Source organism: Fundulus heteroclitus, unplaced genomic scaffold, assembly GCF_011125445.2.
Source record: "Fundulus heteroclitus isolate FHET01 unplaced genomic scaffold, MU-UCD_Fhet_4.1 scaffold_160, whole genome shotgun sequence".
NCBI lineage: Eukaryota > Metazoa > Chordata > Actinopteri > Cyprinodontiformes > Fundulidae > Fundulus > Fundulus heteroclitus.
In genome coordinates, this window is record NW_023396572.1 from 3,220 (window position 1) to 27,444 (window position 24,225).

The 24,225-nt window shown below is 41.6% G+C and overlaps 1 protein-coding gene and 1 long non-coding RNA gene across 5 annotated transcripts in view; both read left to right on the forward strand.

Moving 5' to 3' along the window:
• Nucleotides 1-201: 201 nt before the first annotated feature.
• LOC118558804 lies at nt 202-2,104 on the forward strand. The gene is made up of 6 exons (XR_004928482.1): nt 202-244; nt 418-526; nt 949-1,146; nt 1,326-1,427; nt 1,529-1,739; nt 1,858-2,104. It is a non-coding gene; the product is annotated as an uncharacterized LOC118558804 (long non-coding RNA).
• A 10,998-nt stretch (nt 2,105-13,102) lies between these two features.
• The window catches only part of ube2z (ubiquitin-conjugating enzyme E2Z), a 46,862-nt gene continuing 35,739 nt past the window's right edge, over nt 13,103-24,225 (forward strand). For 2 of the 4 annotated variants that reach the window (XM_036129357.1, XM_036129358.1), the window contains exons 1-3: nt 13,103-13,818; nt 20,928-21,000; nt 21,602-21,789. In XM_036129357.1, the coding sequence (XP_035985250.1) occupies nt 13,370-13,818; nt 20,928-21,000; nt 21,602-21,789 (710 nt within the window). In that variant the 5' untranslated portion in view covers nt 13,103-13,369. The remainder of the gene's footprint in view (nt 13,819-20,927; nt 21,001-21,601; nt 21,790-24,225) is intronic. The other 2 variants (XM_036129356.1, XM_036129355.1) reach the window with 1 other exon arrangement.

A 24,225-nucleotide genomic window follows, 5' to 3' on the forward strand; every position in this document is an offset into this window, starting at 1 on the left:
AAGAAAAATATAAAATTAATAACTGCTTTCTTGAGAAAAGTGTTGAGACCAAACGGTAGATCTGACCACATCTTTTTACACAAATGAGGAACATCATTAAGGACGCCAGCCATCCTGCACAGAGACTGTTCCAGCCACAGACATGAATACGTAGACGCCCCGTCCTCGGGTGAGAGGCGTGCCGACAGAGCGGCCATCTTAGGTCAGACCAAGCGGCAGTCAGACAGAATACAAGTCAGTTCAGGTAAGTGGTACTTTATGTTTTCAGACGCTCTGAATCTGATGAATTCTCAACCGATGTCCAGATAAATTAGCTGACTGAAGACGTCACCCCATTAGGGGCAACGTGGGACCAATTGATTGAATTAAATGATTGATTGTCTTACTTAATAAATAATTTCGATTTTGTATTGACAGTTAGCAAACTTCCAGAGCTCCGTCCGAGGATGCCCGACTTTTGCTCAGCTTATGGGTGCGGAAATAAAAGGGCATTACAAACCAGATCCCGGGGAATTACCTTCCACAAGTAAGATTTTATGATAGTTAATCCTCATGCTTTACACTTACAGTTTTTTCCGGCATAAACACATTTTGTGCTAATGGGTAGCAGGGATGGAAGCAGAGAAAAGTACATTAGACACCTTGATTTCTAAAAGATCTGACTGAGGTCAGAACAAGTGTAAATAAACCATTCAGACAGTCATTAACCAAAGTGTGCACCCATTAGAAAATGCCTGTCTAAATGAAATAACTCAAACTGTAATATAATATAAAGAAAGAAGAGAGAGAGAGAAAGGATGAGTTAGAGATAATCCCCTTCAATGATGTAAAAGCGAGCACTGTTGTAGTAGCAGTAGTAGTTTGAAGGAATAATATGAGAGGGATGGGTTTCTATTACATGTAGTGACATTTTAATATCACTCTATCTGGCTACTTCTTTCACTCCAGGTTTCCCAAAGACACTACACTGAGAAAAAAGTGGGAGCGGAACTGGCCGTGCGACGGGATGGTTTTGTTGCAACAGATCGTTCCATGTTGTGCAGTGAGCACTTCAAGGACGAGGACTTCGACCGCACAGGACAGATTGTGCGGCTTAGACTGAATGTCATACCATCTATTTTCAATTTTCCAACTTCTCTCCAAAAAGTATGTTTCTCCTGTTGCTTTGTATGCTATGTATATATTAGTCAAATAATTACTGGAAGGTGTTTGGTCCCGCTGCTTTGTGTACCTGTCTAATGGTTTAGACTTAAATTACTGTGTACCTTGTAACACGACTTTTTAAACTTGAGTTTTACTTTTGAGTGTCTTGTATTGTATTATAGCAAGAAGTAAAGAGGAGCGCCCGTACTGCAAAGAAAGCAGAGGAGAGCCTGGCTATGGATTTAACTCAGTTTTCAAATAAAGATGAACCTCTGAAAAATCTTGTAAGAATTTAAATGTGTTTTTTCTCAAAAGGATGACACAATCAACAGTTCTAACAAAGTTATGCACACATACTAAATGTTTGCTTCCCTCTTTCTGCTAGGACCACAACTATGCATTGCCGACTTCCCCCACTGCTCTGAAGGCAAAGCTTAGTGAGGCCTGGGCAAGAGTGGAAAGCCTTGAGCGGGAGAAGCGGAATGCTAAGATCCGAGAGCTGAGGGCTAAGAAAAATATGGGTTCGGTTCTGCAGGATCTGAGGGAGAAGAACCTTATCAATGAAAATCTTCAAGATAAACTGGAATGTTACTCAGGTAAATTGTTAATAATATTTGGAAATATGGTATACCTTTATATTAATGCTTTAGGCTAAGCCTGTTGGACGTTATGTGAAGGGAACTTCCTAATAGATTAATGCCAAATTAATTTCAGATGTCCCAATAGAGCTGTTCTCAAAGAAGAGCCACGAGTACACAAAAGCACAGAGAGAGTTTGCCCTCACTCTCCACCTTCATGGACCAAAGGCTTACAGCTACCTGAAAGAGTCTTTACATTTTCACCTTCCACATCCACATACATTGCAAAGGTATTTGTCAGTTTGTCCAGCTGTCAGTATTAATGAATGATATCTAAAAATAATTTCAGACTATTGATAGATGGAAATATTTGCAACAAGAACTTGTAGCGGTTAAATACTGGCCTTATTTCTGTTTTTCTACATTTGATCTAATCTTACTTAGGTGGCTGACTTCCGTTGATGCCAAACCCGGCCTCAATAAGATGATGCTTGACATGTTGGGGAGAAGATGCACAGTGGACCATGCTAAATATGGATGGGTCACTCTCACGTTGGATGCTATGGCCATCAAAAAGCATATCCAATACAATCCTGAAACTCAGACCATGTCTGGATTTGTGGATATGGGGGATGGACTTAATGAGACAGACGTTGCATCTGAGGCCCTTGTATTTATGGTGGTTGGTTTACAGGGGCATTGGAAAGCTCCAATTGCGTATTACCTGACGAGTTCTCTCTCACCTGAAACTCAGAAGGTCTTAGTTTTGCATGCTTTGGAGCAGCTTAATGTACGTGGGATAAGAGTGGTGTGCATCACGATGGATGGGCATGCAACCAACCTGAGCATGTGCAACCAGCTTGGCTGTGAAATCAAAGGAAACCCTCATCTGCCCTTAAAAACAACTTTTCCTCATCCAGTGACTGGTCAGCGGGTGTTTGTGATGCTGGATGCCTGTCACATGCTTAAACTAGCACGCAACATGTTGCAGGTAAGCTCTGATTACTATCTCAGCTTATTCTTTCTAAAATTACATTTGATAATTGTGATATTTATTTAGATGTCTTAATTGTACTACAGCAGTTTTCTGCTTGTGCAAAATGTATTAAAAATATTTTGATTCCGAAGGCATACAGTCCAATAAGGAGCACTATGGGCCCCATCACTTGGATGCACATTGTTCATCTCAATGATGTCCAGAGCAGAGACGGTCTTCATGCTGCAAACAAAATTAGCGACAAGCATGTCCGCTTTGATAATGCAAAGATGAAGGTGTCTCTTGCTGCACAAACGCTAAGTCGTTCAGTAGCTGTTGCTCTACGCACTCTGAGAGACCTAGGCTACTCATGCTTTAAAGACTGTGAAGCAACCGCTGGATTCATTGAGGTAATAGAAGTAGTGATAGAAATGACTTTAAGACATGCATAAATGTTGTGAATGAAATACATTGCATAATTATTAATTTAATATTAAACATGTTGATTATCATAGATGCTGTATAAAAGAGCAACATGAGTACAATTAATGCATTCTCAGTTGGTGTCCATATTTATTTTCAGATTATTGACAGGCTGTTTGACATCTTGAATAGCCGCAATCCCCGTGCCAAAGGGTTTAAAGCTCCCCTTGGAGCTCTGAACTGGCCGGAGACAGTGACCTTCTTGCTTAGAGCAAGGGAGTACTTGATCAGTCTTGCAGTGAAAGATGGCTCACCAGTTCATCGATCAAAGAGGTTTTTTTAATAGCGTGAAAATTCTGTTACACGAGTTCATTTGATATTCTGTTCCCAGTTGATGCATTAAGTTCATAAGATGCTTTGTTCTCTGGGTTGATTTGTTCACAACCTGCTGTAGGGCTGGGCGATGTATCGATATAAAACATATATAGAAATATTTTTAAGTGAGATATGTAATTGGACAATATCGCATATAAAGATATACATAGTTAATTATTTGTTTTGTCTTTATATATAAATGCTGCCATTACTAGGGTTTGTCATACATATTGGGATATGACTTTTATTTTCCATATTGCCCAGCTCTAACCTGCTGCTGTAAAGAAATTATTCTTTTTTTTTTTCTTGTGTCACTGTTTCCTGCCTTTTTTATGTTTGAGTAATGTGTTCAGTGTTTGTTTAGGTTGTACAAGTATCGATATGTACTGTAGCAGGTAAGATTGCATCTTTTGTGGCTTATATCTCAGTGTACTCCTCCAGTCTTTTTTCCTTAATCATTAAGGTTTTTGACAGATATGATACAGTTATTTATTAACTTGGGTATCTGTCTAAACCTTTCATTGTGCTTTTAATTATTCTTGTTCATGTGATTATTAGGATTATTAATTTCCACTCTTGGCCAAATGTGTTATTTGGATGCATTTTTTCCTATTCGAATTCACATGTTTTACAGGTCTCAGGTGTATCAAAAAGGTAAGTACAACACCAAAAAGGTATGTACAACACCATGTTAACCTTGCACTGGTGTCATTGATTGTTCTTGTGTTAAAGCAGTTCTGTTCAGCATCTTAAAGGAAATACATTTTTATTGCTAGGCATCTATTGAGGCACCTCTGGTAGATGCTTCCATGATATTCTGATTATATAACTATTTTCATTGTAACCCTAATAAGAAGCATAAAGCATTTTTTTCTGCAATTTCTTGGTGAAATTCACATTGATTGGATACCACTGAGGGAAAATACCTTTGATAAAAGGTTTCCCCTTTGTGTCTCGCATCTGAAATATATGGTGGACAAATAAATGTACCACGGTTCATGAACAAAACTGTCAAGTGCTTACTTGAAGCTCCGTGCATGATAAGGGTATTTAGACATATTTCTTTACAGGTTCCTGTCTGTAATCGGCTTTGTCGCCAACATCGACACATTGATGCTGATGATTCCAGAGCTACTCCCAGTCCAGCAGTACATTTGTACATACAGATTTAGCCAGGATCACTTGGAATTGCTCTTTAATTCCATCAGAGCATCAGGTTTGTATGTTTGCTCCCAGATAGTTTTCCTGTTACAGTCCTTAAATGTTTATTAAACACCGGTCTGCATGGTACATTTATATACTGTATATGTGTTTTATCTCTTATAGGTGGATGGAACAATAATCCATCTGCCAACCAGTTTAAGGGCATTTTCCGGCATCTCATGGTTCGGTGTGGTGTCTCACCGAGTGGGTCAGGCAACGTAGCCGTCCAGGATGACACAGTCTCACTGTCTGCTGTGGAGATGTCTGCTTCAGAAACTGCAGAGGAGCTCCCATCTCCATTTGTAAACACTCTAGCTGTTGTGCGTGACCACAGCTACCTCCCTACTCGTTTTGGTAGTCTTGTGGACAATGCACTGGTATACATTGCAGGGTTTGTTGTACGCCATGTCTTGAAAAGGCTCTCCTGTGATGTGTGCCGTTGCAGTCTAGCAACAGATGTCATGCCAACATCATTTGACCAGAGTCATCATCTTCTCAGTCTGAAAAATCGCGGTGGGTTGGTGATTCCATCCAAAGGCACAGTGAGGGTGGTCAGAGAATCGGAACGAGTTATTCGCCAGTTCCCATCCAAGCAAGCTCTGAAAGTCGCTGTGGTCACCCAATAGTTCGAGAGGAGATTGGGACAGATGATTGTGTTTTTACTTGGTGAAACATTGTTGAAACACCCAGTTTGGCATTGAACAACCACCAGTCAAATTTGATGTCAGTAGTTGTGGCAGCATTCCTGAAAATCAGGCTGCATCATATTGCAAAAATGGCATCCCTGCAGTCCCAAAGTGGCAGCACTAGAAAAAAGCTCTGCAAAACAATTCTGTTTCAAGGGTTTTAGATAGACGCTTTATATCGAGATATATATATGAGCTAGAGAGAGAGAGATGAGAGAGAGAGATATAGAGCGAGAGAGATGAGGATAAGCGATAGAGAGTAAAGAGAGATATGAGATTAGACGAGAGTAGAGAGATTGAGCGAGAGACGAGAGAGGTAAGAGAGGATGAGAGAGAAGAGAGAGCGAGAGAGAGAGAAGAGTAGATATCTCTGAGATAGATATCTCTCATAGAGAGAGAGAGAGAGGAGAGAGAGAGAGAGAGAGATGAAGAGAGGAGAGACAGAGATCTCAGAGAGAGAGAGATCTCTCTCTGAGAGAGAGAGAGAGGGGAGAGAGAGGAGAGACAGAGAGAGGGAGAGACAGACAGAGAGGAGAGAGACAGACAGAGAGAGAGAGAGACAGACAGAGAGAGAGAGAGAGACAGAGAGAGAGAGAGACAGAGAGAGAGAGAGAGAGAGAGAGAGAGAGAGGAGAGAGAGATATAGAGAAGAGAGACAGAGAGTATACATACATATACATACATACATACATACATAACTACATACAGTACAGACATACAGACTACATACATACATACATATACATATATATATATATATAGATATAGATATATACACATACATGTGTATATATATGTATATACATATATATGTATATACATACATATGTATATATATATATATATATATATATATATATATATATATATATATATATATATATATATATACATACACATGTATATATATATATATATAGATTGAGAGAGAGAGAGATGTGTGTATAATTTGTGTTTATTATATTAATATGTAACTGTAAAATATATAACTGCGAGTATATATCTCATGTTTTTGTTCTGAATAAATATGTGTAATCTGAATGAAAGGTCACGATCACTGTGAACATATGATTTAAAAGAGATTTGAGCCGCCTCCTATTCATTCTGACAGCAGCTGTCTGATCTGTGGTCTGACCCAAGATGGCCGCCCTGTAGGCACGTCGGCCCAGCGGCCGGCAGCGTACCATGGGGCGTCTACGTATATGATGTCTATGGTTCCAGCCTCTCCCCTCAGTCAGGAAACTAAAAAAACAAACAAAAACATGTGTCCCAAGAGATCTTTGCCAATAAGCAGGAATATATAAATCATTTTATAAGAATGCTGTAGGGGGGGGGGGGGGGGGGGGGGGGGGGGCTCGGTAGATGACACAACTTCATAGTAATGTTACTGATTTATCAGTAGAAATATATTAAAAAGACTTACGTTTTTTCCAGTGACGACAATAACATATGATTTACCGTAGCACTTTATTTTGAAGCGGCGGGCTGGGATGACGTCATCGGTTGAAATTAAAATTCATAATATCTCCGAAACCAAAGCAGCACAAACGATAATTTTAACGGCACAAACCTGCACAAACGAAGCACTAAAAAAAAGTAGCCCAGTTTGATCGGATTCGAAGCAAAATGGGGAGATGGTGAACTCTGGATGACCTTAACAAATATTCTTTAATATCTTCAAAACCAAAACAGCACAAACGCTAATTTTAATGGCACAAACCTGCACAAACGAAGCACTAACCATTCCGTCTATTTAACAGAGTTTTTTCTGTGGGTGGGGTGTCAGCTTCACCCGGGAGGAGAGATCGCGCTGCTGTTAGGCTTTTACATGTAGCATATAGCTCAGTGGCGTGCAGCCTAGCCACCGCATTTCTACCATAATATAAAACCGACATTAAATAAACGACTCACCGTCACGTAGTTGCAAGAAAAACACCCAATGGAACACCCTTCGTCTGGGTAAATTGGACTTGATTCAACAATATCCTTCAGTAATTTAGGAAAAACGGCAGCACAGCACAGCAAGCAATAGCAGCCACAAGACGGAGTTCACCTCTGACCCGGAACTCAAAGAGTACTGCTTGTTGTCTGCTCACACAGCGCCACTCGTGGACAGTATAGGAACTGCAGGAACGAAGTACGTCTTTTTCAGTAATCATTGTTGAATGATGATAATGCATTTTTCTAGCGATGATTTCTGTCACGAGGACATAATGCAGTGTTGTGCTGGCAGCCATCCCAACTAATAAAAATAAGATTTAAGATTAAAATAGTACATTATAGTAGTAAAATAAATACAATTATTGTGGTTTAAGGACAAGTTTGGTACCTGCATTAAGGTTAATTTCAAAAGGTACTTGTCATTTTCAGACTAAAAAACATTCTAAAAGGATGTTCTAATTCAGTGAACATGACTGGATATTTAAACAGAAAATAATAATGAAATTAATTATTCTTTCAACTAGCAGTTTTTGAGTATGACTAAAATTCAAGGCAGTGAAGGAGGGTAACTGATAAGTGATTGCTGATGGTGGAGAGCTTGCAGGCCTGGCTTCGGTGGAGAAGCAGCAAACAACTGTGGCAGGAAATGTGACTTTCATTTCAATGCAATGCAATGCAAAACTGGAGAACAGTAGAAATCAGTAGGCACGTTACTGCTTAAGACAAAGCTTTGCCGTTTGTAAAACTCATGTCGGCTGGCACGGTTTATTGTTCTGTGTGAATGACAACAGACCACAACAAATGAGGCTGCTAATGAGCCAACAGCCAACAGGAGAAGGTCTGCATCGAAGCAGCATGGAAAATTGGTGTTATTAAAACATGATTAAATACTTTAATGTAGCATGAAAAAATAAAATATGTGAATAAAAAAGTTAAAGGCATGAGGTGAACTGTATTGATTTAAATTGAAAAATCGTTTTTTAAAGCCAAAGGGAAATGAAATATTGGGTGAAAATGTAATTCTCTAAAATTGGCACAGCCTGGATTCGGACTTTCGATCTTCTGTTTTGCAGCCCGACACCTAACCCACTCGACCAAAACACCAGTATCGTGCTCAGCCGAGCTTTATTGAGAGGTCAATTGTGTTAAGAAGTGTTTTTTGCGAATTTTGTTCCAAATGTAAGTCGAAACGGCGTCAAGTACAAAAAGCCCTGATCGCGGCGTCGAGACCAACGTTTCGATATATAGTATGTGGGGGTAGACCCTACGGTTCGGGCTGTATTAACGGTACTATAATAATAATAAAGAAACCCTTATTAGGTGCATAGCATAAGGCCTCCGCCATGCATTTTCAATGCATAGGCGGGCGCCTAATAAAGAAACCCTTATTAGGTGCATAGCATAAGGCCTCCGCCATGCATTTTCAATGCATAGGCGGGCGCCTAATAAAGAAATCCTTATTGGGTGCATAACATAAGGCCTCCGCCATGCATTTTCAATGCATAGGCGGGCGCCTAATAAAATATTTTGTAGTGATTATCTGCATTGAGCATTCAAAATGGATGTACAAATAATCATCAAAATCCAGTTTATTAGTTATACTTTACCTAAGTGTCCTTACAGATGGTTAAGAGTGTTTTTGCACAGTCCTAACTTTGTGTGTAATAAATTATTTAAAATAATAAAAAAGAAAAGGTTCTGAAACCTACTCTGGTATTTGTTGTCTATGCATCACTCCATGCTAAGTTACAGTTTTTTTTTCTGAATGCTTAAACACAACCCTTGATTCTTATAGCACAATTTCTAAAACTAATACTTAGAGCAAATTCACTCACTGAGTTAACAAAACTAAAAGAACAAACACTGCTTAGCACTCAATTTGCAATTTTGTAGCACACACTTTGCACAACTGTAGGCACAATTCACCGCACAGCACTCTTTGTGGAACTGTAAACACAACTCAATGAAGCACTAAACAGATGCTGAAAACAGTACTGGTATTTCGCATGGCAAAAGTGAGGGGGGGGGGGGGGGGGGGGGGGGGGCAAAAACTCAATCTCGCCTAGGGCAACCAAAGGACTAGAACCGGCCCTGAGTAATGGGGGAACGCTGCCGAACGCGTTTGTGGGAATCGCCCGGTGGACGGGCGAGGAAAATGCGTGATAGCATCTGCGGTGGCGGGCGGCCGGCGGTGCGCGAACCCCGCCCGCCGGCCGGCACCGCAGCGGTGGCCAATAGGCCGGAGTGCGCTTGGCTGCGAGGGCCGATCGACGCCATCCTTCATATGCGGCCTATCAGCGTACCTCAAGTCGCTGTTGCACGTTCCATAACAACAATGTTTAAAAACCATGGTTAGGAGACGTCTTAGACTTGGAAAAAGCAGTAGTTTTACCGAGTAAAACCAAGGGTAACTACAGCGAAAGAGTTATTAGTGCAATGGAATGTTACTGCTTCATGTCATACATCACACGTCACGGCATGTTCCTACAACGAACTTGGACTCGACTCGGATGAGTAGTGAACTCCACTCGGACTCGACTCGGATTTTTTTTTTAATGACTTGGACTTGACTCGGACTTGAACACTGGTGACTCGAACCTGGACTCGGACTCGAGGCATAGTGACTTGACTACAACACTGCTTTGAAGCAATCCCTCGTACTGAGCAAGCATGAAGCAGCAGCGGGGGAAAAAAACTCCCCATTAACAAGAAGGAAAAACCTCCAGCAGAAGTGGGCTCAGTATGAACGGTCATCTGCATCGACCAACTGGGGGTTACAGAAGACAGAGACACAACAAGACAGACAAAGAAGCACAGAAGCACACATTGATCCAGTAATCTGTTCTACATTAGATGGTAGTAGCGGGTGATCAGTCTTCCCTGGATGATGCCACATCTAACAGAACGCCAGACCAGGTGTACCTACTATGAAGAAAAAAGAGAGAGAACAAAAAGTTAAAAGCTGTAATGACAACAGTCATGCAAAGCTGGAGAACAGTAGACTGGAGAACTGTAGAACTCAGTAGAATGAGAAATATAGACCCTGATGTCCTGCATTAGCCTAAGCCTAAGGCAGCATAACTATAGAGGTAGCTCAGGATAACATGAGCCACTCTAACTATAAGTTTTGTCAAAAAGGAAAGTCCCAAGAGCCAGCCTCCAGTTGAGAAGTTCAAGTATCTTGGGGTCTTATTCAGGAATGAGGGGAAGATGGAACGGGAGATCGACAGGCAGATTGGTGCAGCGTCTGCTGTGAAGCGGGCGCTGTACCGGTCCGTTGTGGTGAAGAGAGAGCTGAGCCAAAAGGCGAAGCGGTTGATTTACCGGTCGATCTATGCTCCTACCCTCATCTATGGTCATGAGCTTTGGGTCGTGACCGAAAGAACGAGATCCCGGATAAAAGGCCGAAATGAGTTTTCTCCATAGTGTGTCTGAGCTCTCCCTTAGAGATAAGGTGAGGAGCTCAGTCATCCGGGGAGTATTCAGAGTAGAGCCGCTGCTCCTTCACGTCGAGAGGTGGCTCCTCAACTGGCGGCCGTGCGCGAATCCTAGCAGTGGCCAATAGGCCAGAGTGGCGCTTGGCTGCGAGGGCTGCTCAATGCCGCTTGCGGCTTTAATTTCCTTTGTTTTGTGAGCAAATTTCATCTGCTGGTTTAATACCCTGTTCTTGAATCTATGCATAATATAATGTTGCCCCTTTATTATTATTATTACTATTGTTCCCTCTTCTTTTATCTTTGGTTTTCTTTTATTTTAAGATATGCTTCATACATTTTCTGTAAATGCTGTTTATGCAGTTCTGTACCGGTATCTGATGTAATGTACAGTGGTTAGTTTTTTTGGAAGAAAAAAAAGATGAACAACCCTGGTTCAATATGTGTCTTAGGTAAACATAAGAAAATTACGTTAGTTCAGGAGACTATTTATGCAAATACAAAGATATACAAAAAGAAACCCCCGCCCCGAAAAAAGACAAAAGAATAAAAAAGTAAGAAAAACGAAATATTACTTACCCAGAAGGTCGACCTGCTACCCTAACCTGCTGATTCAAGCTACTTTTCACAACTTTTCACAAGATTAAAATATATTGTTTATATTAGAATGTGATTTTTCTAATATTAGAAAGAGAGATACAGGTCCACACGTCCAAGTTTGTGTGACTTAGTCTCTACAAAATTGCATCTACTCCGTGAAGGCATCAGAGTTTAGATATTAGTGAATTATATATATATATATATATATATATATATATATATATATATATATATATATATATATATATATATATATATATATACAACTTTTGCGCGGGTGGGCGTATCCATGTGTTCTTTCCCTGCCATTCAGTATATGCACGCGCGAAAGCAACAACAAAAAAACGCATGTTAACGTCAAATAAACATGCAAGCATATCGAGATAGCGCTGCGGGTAACCCCGTGTGTATATATATATATATATAAATATATATATATATATATATATAGTTTGCTAATGTCTAACAAAGCTCTGATGCCTTCACAGAGCAGCTGCAATACATATCTATCTATCTATATATATCTATATATCTCTGTCTAAAGAAAGATAGATAGATAGATAGATAGATAGATAGATAGATAGATAGATAGATAGATAGATAGATAGATAGATAGATAGATAGATTTCTTCTTGTTATGGCCTGGCTCTTGTCCTGGCACCATAACAAATCAAAGGGAAGCACCGCACGGAATAACTTAAAATGGTATTTATTTAACAAAAATCATAATTGGTTGGAGAGGAGAGGGAAAGAGAGAAGTAGGTGGCAGAGAGAAAGAAAGAATGAGCTGAGCTCCTCCGAGCTGGGGCCCGTTCTTCATACGTTGCTTAAAACATCCGAGATCAAATGACACATCCAAGATGATTTCATCCGGCTAATCATGATCCGGTGATATATTAAATAATTATTTTTGCTCCTTAACAATGTATTATGGGAAAACCTGCTCGGTTATATAACTTGTTTTTTGAGTTCACATAAACTAAGAGCAACATATATGCTCGTGCTCTGAGTTTTGCTCGCGAGCAGGCTTATTTCATGTAAACAGGATTAGATCGCAGCTGTATAAGCGGAGGAGATAGGGAAGTCTGTCGTAGCCATGTCCATTTTTTATTTTTCCCCCATGTTCTAGTGGGTCCCGTGGAGGCTCTGATATAAAAGAACAAAGTAAATATGAAATTATTAAAAAGCAAAAATTCACAAGTAATAGAAACATCTACCATGGACAGCACTTATATGCATGTAATATGCCTGCTACTTTTTGCCAGCCCTCTCTCCTGGCTTTAGCAGATTTTGAGGTGTTCCCTGTCGTTTTAATTAATGACTCAAATTCGGCATTACCTTCCATTAAAAGCTCTTGTTCTGCTTGGGAGAAAAACTGTGGGCCTTCTTTGGCCATGCTGAACAGCCAATAGCAGCGTTGCTGATCATTGTTTCTACTATGATACATTTCTCCTTTTAAACAAACGCATGAATGCGCAGTTATCTCAGATAACTCAATCCAGCCATACTAATCATAAACAACAGGTGTGTTGGAAGAACCCAATTTGCCGGATCATGATTAGCCGGATGAAGTCATCTTGGGTGTGTCATTTGATCTCGTATGTTTTAATCAACGTACAAAGAACGGGCCCCTGGTTAACACATTACACTGAGCGGAGTTGTTGACCGCCCCAAGATGGCGCCTCTAAATCTCGTCAGCGCCTATAGGCAAGAGCGGTCGATGCGGGGTCTACTCTTTTTATGTGACTATGGTGCTACCGGTACGGATCGGGAAGTGACACATACAACGGATGAAAACGGAACACATTAAAGCTAACGAGGGACAGCTAGCATGTCGGGGGAATAACTACTTTGGTCGCAGGCCTAACCTCAAGCAGTCTTCTAATTATTTGAAAAACCTGAGAAAGAAATGTAAAGATAATTGCTTTCGGCCAAGAGTAAATGTGGCTTACAAGTTCCAGTACACGTTGGTCCACATCAGATTTGATCTAGCCTGCTAGCTCGTGAGCTATGGCGGACAGCTTTGGAGAGGAGTACAGCGGTAGTGCCAATGGTTTAGGAGTTCCCGGACCGGGTAGCGGAGCCTTAACGCTACCGACTTTGGCCAGCTCTTTGCCGGGGGGGCACCATGTAGCTAGCAGTGCTCACCCTAGCCCCAACTCGCCCTCTCCCTCTATTACTACAGCTGCTCTGGATGGCCTGACCGCTGTGGCGTCCACTGTTGCCTCTTCTGCCACCGGATTTGGGAACACATTCACCTCCGACCCCTCGTCACCTGTCGTGGCAGTGTCTCCGATCGTACACACGTCCTCGCCCCTGCCAAGTGTTGGCCTAGGGGTGGCGGGGATGGCAGGTGGGGGCCTTCTGTCCCAAATCCACGCCACTTCCTGGGACCCAACTCTTAGTGCAGATTGGGACAACGAGAAGGCATCCCAGCAATGCATTTTGAGGATAAAGAGGTAAAAAAAAAAAAGTAACGAAAACTCTTTACACACTTTTTTTCTGCTAATGTCTGTAAGGCACAAGTAAGGTGTGATGTCTAAACTTGGAATAACCCTCATAACGTAAAGTAAGGAAGCTTTCTTGAAATGTTTTAAGTTACTAAACTCATCAGGGTACATTCCAGGAAGTTAAATCAGACCATGTCATTTAGGATAATTTTTACAGTTGGGTTTTACCAACCACAATAGCATTTGGTCCATTATCCATAATACACAATAACATCTACTTTAGGGAAAACTTCTAGCTAGTTGAGACAAGCATTTTTATATATAACCTTTCTCTACCATGAAGACTTTTGGTTTTAAAATACCCGGAAGGCAGACTTCCTGCTGCTGTAAAGAGGACTGTTCCAGCATAGACATCATATACGTAGACGCGTCGTTGGGCGCAGGTTCGCACGTCAACGTCACCGCCATATTGTATGTGACAGAAAAAAGTTAAGTTCTCTTGTAGGGAATGTGGATCGGAGAAGATGCCTCATTCCTGTGCTGCATGGAAATGTATTCGGGCTGATTCACTACTTGCATCTGCCTTCTATAAATTAAGGCTGCAAAACTGGACACACTAAAGCTGCAGAGTGGCAACACTAGAAAAAAGCTGTGCAAGACCATTCTTTTTCAAGGTTTTTAGCTTGCATACAGTACAGGCTATTGTATTTAGATAAAGATGTGCATATATAGATTTTCAAGTATATAAATAAGACAAATAAATAGCTGTGTGATATATATGTATGTGTATATATATGTATGTGTATATGTATGTATGTGTATATATATATATATATATATATATATATATATATATGTCACACAGCTTTATATCGCCGCCAGCCACCGCAGAAGCTGTCACGCATTTTCCTCACCCGTCTACCAGGCAATACACACGTACGCCTTGGGCAGCGCTCCCCCTTGACTCACAAAAAATCTGGTGCAGATCGGTCGATGCACCGAGGAGACACAGCCATTGAATAATGATAATGCATTTGGCCACCGGGCCGGACAAAATCATTCGGCGGGCCAGATCCGGCCCGCAGGCCGTACGTTTGACACCCCTGGTTTAAACACTAGTACACAAATTTAGTCAAAGGTATCTTACTAGCTGTTAATCCAGCTTCATGTGAAAAGTTAACAAAACCTTTATAGTTATTTAAAGTTAATTGTTTCATGTGTTTAAGGGTTTCGTTTCTTGCATTAAGACAGCTTTTATGAAAGTTTGACAGTTAAATGGGTGGATACACACCCAAAAGTAATAATGTAAAAGTAACACTTTAGCAATTGGAATATTGCTAAAATAACATGTTAGCAATATTCCACATGTGTATGTTGTGTACAAACTTTAGTAATTTCTAACAGACCACTTCACTCTCAGAAAGCAGGTCTGCTGGTGGTTCCTAGTCTGTAAAACCAGAATGGTAGGCAGATCCTTTAGCTATCATGCTCCTCTCCAGTGGAACCAACTCCCAGTTTTGGTCCGTGACGCAGACACCCTGTCTACTTTTAAGACTAATCCTAAAACTTTCCTTTTTCCATCCATCCATCGTCTTCCGCTTATCCGGGGTCGGGTCGAGGGGGTAGCAGCTTCAGTAGGGAGGCCCAGACGTCTCTCTCCCCAGCAACTTGGGCCAGCTCCTCCGGGGGAATCCCAAGGCGTTCCCAGGCCAGCCTAGAAACATAGTCTCTCCAGCATGCCCATGGGCCTCCTCCCGGTGGGACATGCCCGGAACACCTCACCAGGGAGGCGTCCAAGAGGCATCCTAACCAGATACCCGAGCCACCTCAACTGGCTCCTCTTCACGTGGAGGAGCAGCCCCTCTACTCTGAGTCCTCCCCGGATGACTGAGCTCCTCAACCTATCTCTAAGGGAGAGCCCAGACACACTACGGAGAAAACTCTCTTCTTCACCACAACGGATCGGTACAGCGCCCGCTTCACAGCAGACGCTGCACCGATCCGCCTGTTGATCTCCCGCTCCATCTTCCCCTCATTTGTGAACAAGACCCCAAAATACTTGAACTCCTCCACTAGAAGCTGGCTTCTGAGACCTTCCTTTTTGACAAAGCTTATAGTTAGAGTGGCTCATGTTACCCTGAGCTACCTTTTATAGTTATGCTTCTATAGGCTTAGATTACAGGAGGACATCAGGGCCTATATTTCTCACTCTACCTAGTTCTACTGTTCTCCAGTCTACTGTTCTCCAGTTTTGCATCACTGTTGTCATTACAGCTTTTAACTTTTTATTTTTTCTTAATAGTAAGTACACCTGGTCTGGCGTTCTGTTAGCTGTGGCATCATCCAGGGAAGACAGATCACCCGCTACTACCATCTAATGTAGAACAGATTACTGGATCAATATGTGCTTTTGTGCTTTTTTGTCTGTCTTGTTGTGTTTCCGCTCTGTCTTCTGTAACCCCCAGTCGATTGAGGCAGATGACCGTTCATACTGAGACCGGTTCTGCTGGAGGTTTTTTATTTCCTTTATTTAACCAGGTAAACCCCGTTGAGATCTGGATCTCATTTTCAAGGGGGACCTGGGCAGAAATCTGCAAAAACACTACAACCTGGGCCTGCTGTTTGCTGTTTTTCCTTCCCGTTAATGGGGAGTTTTTTTTCCCGCTGTCGCTTCATGCTTGCTCAGTATGAGGGATTGCTGCAAAGCCATGGACAATGCAGACGACTCTCCCTGTGGCTCTACGCTTCTTCAGGAGAGAATGCTACTTGTCAAGACTTTGATGCAATGAACTGGTTCCCTTATATAGGATTTTTTTACCAATGTGTATAATCTGACCCAATCTGTACAATCTGATTGATTTTGACTTTGTAAAGCGCCTTGAGATGACATGTTTCATGAATTGGTGCTATATAGATAACATTGAATTGCATCATCTCTTTAGACCAAGTAAACTATCACATTTTATGAGACAGTTATCTCATTTTAAAGATATAATCATGTAACGTTATTACTCTTAGCAAGTTAAAGCTCCATAATAATTTTAGACCAGGTTTTAGTTCCACTCTTTTATTATGCACATCTAGGCTACCTACAAATATAAAGTATGGTATGCCAAAAAACATTCTCAACAAAAGGCAATTTTAGTAATTGCCTTGCAATTTTATATCTAAGCATTAAAAATGATAATATTTCACCAATTTTCACAGCAAGATGGAAATAACGACTATCCAACATTTTAAGGTTTTGTAAAAACTTTTTTCCATTTTTACCTACCTTTTGAAATGAATACTTGTTTCTACTTCTCCAAAATTATACTTCAAGAAAACTATTGTGCTGTCCTGGGGCCATATGCAGCTAGACAGCTAGGACAAAAGTTCCCCACACAAAGCTTCCTTTTCTTGCGTTATCTGAATAACCTTTGTTCCCAAACCTGGCTTTAAACATTGTTTTTGTAAAAAGACAAATATTTTTCCAAGGCCGAAGCGTGTAGAACAAATTCAACTTCAACATTAGCAGTTTCCCTAGCTTCATCGCTGAAAATCAGCTTTTAACCAGAGCAAAATACTTCAAAGATCTTCTTTTAAGGTGAGAGCACTCACTATGTCACGTAATTCACATAGAGATCTAACAAAGTTGTTATGTCTCACTCTGATTAAACATGTTAAATAAAACCCAAAACTTTTCTAACTGTTTTTGCCTTGGATTTCCTCTGACTAAGAATTAATTTATATCTTATTTGTGTAATGTATTCACAACATGAATTCCTTGCTGTTTTAACAAAAGGCAGAACAACTATAACGTTACTTTCTATAATTATTACAGGCTCTGCTGAGATGTCAAATTCTGGAGAGCGCTTAGACACCCTGACACACAAATATGGATTAACTTCATTTCATGTGCACTCGTGAACTTGTTTTAGTTGATTTAGTTTTCTTGATGTACTGTAGAGCGTGATGAGGTCTGTTGTGGTATTGTGTGCACTGGATTGAGGGGACAGTTGGTGTTGTCTGTCAAACCCAATCTTCTTAAGCTGCAAATTCAGTATAGTTACAAGATTTCTTGCAACCTTACATATGGAACTAGTCTAAAAAATAAATTATGCATTTTATTGTAAATATAAAATACTTAAAAACAAGATAAACATAGACTATACAAATGTTTACAAATAATTATAAACATTGTTTTGCTTTGAGTCAAGCTCCAGAAAAATATTTTACAATTCTTTTTAAATCTTTATTGTGCTCCGCTCCGGCCTATTGGCCACCGCAGGGGTTCGCGCACTGCCAGCCGCCAGCCACGGCAGAAGCTGTCACGCATTTTCCCCGCCTGTCCACCGGGCAATACACACAAAGGCATTGAGCTCCCCCACGACTCGCAAAAAATCTGGTGCAGATCAGTTGATGCAGCGATGCATTTGGCCACCGGAGGCAGTGGCGACCCACCATCTTAAAATCTATGTATTGACATCTTAAAAATGGTCTTATAGCTTAAAAGATCATCCTGTTTTGGTTGATTGTGTAGCCGAATAGAAGAGATGTTCTCAAAGCATTAAATAAGCCCTTTGACTTTTAAAAATGTTGTCCTTTTAAGGTAATTTTAAGTTACTTTTTAATAAATTTGTCAATATCCTATGGAAGTCTGGACATATGGCATCGGCGTTTCAGGTGACTTCGCCACGCCGCACTGCTGCATGGAATCCAGTTGGGCCTGGAATCCACAACACACTAACATGTCTTCTGTTTCTAAAAACAGTCTCATGTTGATTAGCTCAGAGGGGTAACATAGCGACTGTTAACAATAAAACATGACACTTCCTGTTGTCAGGGGGCGTGGCCTAAGCAATGTCATCATTTGACCATTTGATATTATAGGAGACCCGATGATGATCAATCACAGAAAGTTTGGTGCGTCTGTGTGTGTCTGTGTAGGAGATATAACAGTTTTATTTTTTGTGGCGAGTAGGTGAACTTAGACCCCTGCTAACGCCCCTTCAAAATGCTCAAAAACTCACCGTTTTGATAACTTTTATTTGGGCATGCCTTTATGATCAGACTGACCGAGTTTCAAGGCGCTCGCTCGAAATCCCTAGGAGGATTAAGGCTGCAAAACTGGACAGCCTTACACTACAGATACAATAGGCCTTCGCAGCGCTTTGCTGCTCAGGCCTAATTAACACTACAGATACAATAGGCCTTCGCAGCGCTTCGCTGCTCGGGCCTAATAATTAACACTACAGATACAAATAGGCCTTCGCAGTGCTTAGCTGCTCGGGCCTAATTAAAGAAATAAAATGCCATTAAGAACTTAGGTTTGGCCTCCCTGATCAGCGTGACTCAATGTCACGGAGCGGTTTACCTCATGCAGGTGGTCGTCAATGCTAGCTGACGCACACTCCTCACCAGTTGGTGACGGTAATGCACACTGAAAAGATGTTTGCTAACTGCTAATAAACTTAAGAAGACGAAATACTAACTCATAGACATTATATACGTAGACGGCCCATTGGACACTGCCAACCGCTAGGCCGATGTGCCTACACGTCGGCCATCTTGGGTCAGACCACAGATCAGACAGCTGCAGTCAAAATTAATAGGAGGCAGCTCAGATCTCATTTTAATCATATGTTCACAATGCTCGTGCCCTTTCAGACAGACTGCACATATTTATTCAGAACCAAAACTATTTATACTGAAGTCAAACTGGATGAAAAATGTACACACACTTACATATTTTGCAGTTTCATATTAATCTAATAAACACACAAATTATTACCATCAGAATTAAATTGTATTCCAATTGAGAAGGCTGGTTAATGCTAATCCATAATCCGATCAGTGTCCGTCTAAAAAAATTAAGATTAACACATGATTTTACTGTGCATGCATGTGGAGGATGGGGTCGCGGCACAGAACATTTAGATGTGATTATAATTTCCTCCTCTCTGAACAGCAACAGCATTAGTTGTTGAGCCTGTAGTGTAACTATGGAAAGCAAAGTCTCAACCACTCTCAGAACCTGGTGCGGGTCCATTCTATGCACTCAGTGCAGTCAGAATCAACACACCTACGTGTTGTTGCTTTTTTTTCGCATGAAAAAGTACAAAATGTCTACAGTTGTTTTATGGAAATTGAACAACTCTGTTAATGTCGGAGAGTTTGTACTTTGAATAAAACTTGGTTCAAGTAAATACATGTCATGATCGAATTATTTGATTTTGAGCCTATCTAAACTGTGCATTCGGATTATTTTTTCCTTTTAATCTGAACAGATTGTTGCACATGTAAACAAGTTCTTGTCATTAACAAGCTAAGAGCCGCATTAGATGAGCTACCAGAGTGACATTAAGTGGGCACCCGGAAGCATGACTTCGGCCGCACAGGACTCAGCTTCACAGCTTGCAATCCCAAGCACTGTCGGTGTTTCCACACTTTGAAATGAAATACATGTCAGATGGAATTTATCCTGTATCTGAACTGCGATTTATTACTGCATTTTTATCCTGTACTGTAATTCACTGCAAGGTATCCTGTAGAGTTACTGCAATTTTTCTGAGCTGTATGAAAACGAAATTTCGTTCTGTATGCACAGAACGAAATTTGTGCATACAAAATGACAATAAAGAAAGTCTAAGTCTAAGTTGTAACCACCTAACCTGCTGTTGAGCTCCCATCGTCCTCATCAATGTCTCCATGTTGTTTCAGCTCCTGTATCATAACTGTGGCGCTCTTGTGCCATGATAAATCTTGCATGTTGTTTATGTTTTAGTTTTGTGAAGCAAGACGTGCTCCCTATCTTTTGTCGACTTGGTTCAAGACGTTTTCTCTGTGTTTTCATTTGTAGAATTTACTACAAAAAAGTAGTTTGAAAATACTGCCTCTGCTCTGCCTCTACCTCCCTCAATTTTATTGATTTGTTGTTGCAGCCCTAATCATTAGTGTAACTTATATTATTATATATTGCATGTGTTCTCAAGATTGTGCAGCCCTAGGTCATAGCGCTTAAACGCACCTTAATAGTACTTAAAATGTCACTCATATAATAGGTATCGCAATGTATCTTTGTATGACTTCCTAAGTTTCTGTTTTAAGTGTCACATTTTTTCATCCTTTTATTGCAGGGACATTATGTCAATTTACAAGGAACCCCCCCCTGGGATGTTTGTAGTTCCAGATCCTCAAGACATGACAAAGGTAAAAATCACAGACCAGCCAATATCTGGTTAATGTGGGAAACTAGAGAGAGAATATGAGAAATTTTAAAGAGAGGGAAGTGTGGTGTTTGGACGTTATCCAGTACCTGCAGAGCAGTCTGGACGGTACTGATCAATTAGTATTCACTCAGCCAGATAGATAGTCCTGTATTGTGCCCATATACCAACTCTGAAAGGAAACTGTCCTCAGAAAGTTTTGAGTGTATTAACACATGTGCTTTTAGGTCTATATGTTTGCCTTATTTCACACAGAGTTCCTGTTTTTCCCTGAAAGATGCTGCCTTGAGGTCCTTTTCTGAAGACAGCTGTAATGACTTAGACTCAACTTTATTTGAGTCTAAGTCATTACAGCTTTCTTCAGAAAAAAGGAGCTCAAGCCAGCATCTTTCAGGGAAAAAGAGCGAACAAAGAGTAGAAACTAGAGAGCGACTAGAGAGGCTGCCGTCTCCTACAGCGCCGACTCCCCCGACTACTTAGACCCAGTATATTGTACAAGTAAACTTGACAGATTTATATGTATTATTCTCACATCTTTACCAATACTGCAAATGTTTTCTTCCTGGTTATCTTCTACATTTTAGATCCATGCTCTGATCACAGGACCGTTTGACACACCATATGAGGGTGGCTTCTTCCTGTTTTTGTTCCGCTGTCCCCCAGATTATCCCATCCATCCTCCTCGGGTAAAGCTCATCACAACAGGACAAAATACTGTCCGTTTCAACCCCAACTTCTACCGCAATGGGAAGGTGTGCCTCAGCATCCTGGGGTGAGTCTCAGGCTCTCTAGTTTTTTGTGCGTTCTGTTTGTCTTGTGTTTAGGATCTGTTAATTTAAAAGTACTGGCCTAATCCTGCTTAGCTCTGAAGGCCCATTTTTACCCCGGTTTAAGATTTGACAATAAATGAGGACTCATTGATCAGAGGTAAACATTGTAATATGCATATTTAATTAATTAGGAATTCCTAATGGAGACAAAAAGTTTATATTACCATTTTGTTGTATTCATTACAAGTTGACATCCTGGCGATGTAAAAGATTTCTGACTTTCCCTAGTCTGAATACATCTTTTAAAGGCTGCATCCCTCCCATGCTTGGGAGAAAGGTGATCTGTTCTTAAAACAAAGAGGCTGTTCTACTCTGCCAAGGGTCAAACCAAATGACCTACCCCCCTGCCATAAAACCCATGTATGTTATCTTACCCTCAAAGAGAAGAGACAGTCAACAACCTTACATTCCTGAGTTCTTCCAAACGAATACAACTAAGATATTTATTTTCCTCAACAGATCCCAGGAACATTAGCCATTTATTGTATTTATTTTATACCACTATGAACCTGCACATGGTCCTCCAGAATGGTTCGGTAGTCCATGGCAGTGACACGCCCATCTAGCGCAAGTATTGGGCCAAAGGAATGCCATGATATGGCAGCCCAAACCATCACTGATCCACCCCCATGCTTCACTCTGGGAATGCAGTCTGGGTGGTACACTTCTTTGGGGCTTCTCCAGACCGTAACTCTCCCGGATGTGGGGAAAACAGTAAAGGTGGACTCATCGTAGAACAATACATGTTTCAAATTGTCCACAGCCCAAGATTTGCGCTCCTTGCACCATTGAAACCGATGTTTGGCATTGGCACGAGTGACCAAAGGTTTGGCTATAGCAGCCCGGCCGTGGATATTGACCCTGTGGAGCTCCCGACGGACAGTTTTGGTGGAAACAGGAGAGTTGAGGTGCACATTTAATTCTGCCATGATTTGGGGAGCTGTGGTTTTGTTTTTTGGATACAATCCGGGGTAGCACCCGAACATTACCCTGAATACTGTGGCTCTTGATACATCACAAAGACTTGCTGTCTTGTTCACAGATGCGCCAGCAAGACGTGCACAACAATTTGTACTCTTTTGAACTCTGGTATGTCACCCATAATGTTGTGTGCATTGCAATATTTTGAGCAAAACTGTGCTCTTACCCTGCTAATTGGACATTCACACTCTGCTCTTATTGGTTCAATGTGCAATTAATGAAGATTGGCCACCAGGCTGGTCCAATTTAGCCATGAAACCTCCCACACTAAAATGAGAGGTGTTTCAGTTTCATTGTCCAACCCCTGTATGTGCTCTTGGCACCAGGACACCCTAGGCCGTAGTTCAATGATCGACTTTGTTGTTGTTTGATCTGACCTGCAGCCGCATGTTTTGGACACTCGGGTGAAGAGAGGGGCGGAGCTCTCCACCGACCACTGGTGGTGAGCTGGCTCCGATGGGGGGGGGGAAGCTGGTCAAACCTAGCAGGCCCAAACGTATTGATAGAGTTTGCTGGGAACATCTGGCAGAGTCCCCCGTGAGACAGAGCTTTAACTCCCAGCTCCGGGAGAACACGTCCCAAGGAAGGTGGGGGACATTGAGTCTGAGTGGACAATGTTCGGCGCCTCTATTGTTGAGGCAGCTAGTCGGCGGCAACCCTCAAACATACTGGTGGACACCACCTATCGGGCTTTATTGGCCTGTGGGAATCCGGAATCAGCTGATGTGTACCGACAGTCCAAGTGGCAGGCGGCTCGGCTGGTCACTGAGGAAAAAACACGGGGTGGGAAAAGTTCGGAGAGGCCATGGAGAAAGACTTCCGTACGGCTTCGAAGCGATTCTGGTCCACTATCCGGCGTCTCAGGATGGGGAAGCAGTGCAGTACCAACACTGTTTATAGTGGGGGTGGTGTGCTGCTGACCTCAACTGGGGACGTTGTGCGGCGGTGGGAAGAGTACTTCGAAGACCTCCTTAATCCCACCAACACGTTTTCCATTGAGAAAGCAGAGCCTGAGGCCTCTGGGTCGGATTCTCCCATTTCTGGTGCTGAGGTTGCCGAGGTGGTTAAAAAGCTCCTTGGTGGCAAGACCACTGGGGTAGATGAGTTTCGCCCGGAGTACCATAAAGCTCTGAAAGTGGGGTTGTGTTGGTTAACGGGATTCTGCAACATTGTGTGGACATCGAGGGCAGTTCCCCTGGATTGGCAGACTGGGGTGGTGGTCCCCCTATTTAAAAAGGGGGGTCGGAGGGTGTGTTCCAAATACAGAGGAATCACACTCTTAAGCCTCCCTGGTAAGGTCTATTCTGGGGTTCTGGAAAGGAGGGTCCGTCGGACAGTCGAATCTCAGATTCAGGAAGAGCAGTGTGGTTTTTGTCCTGGCCGTGGTACACTGGATC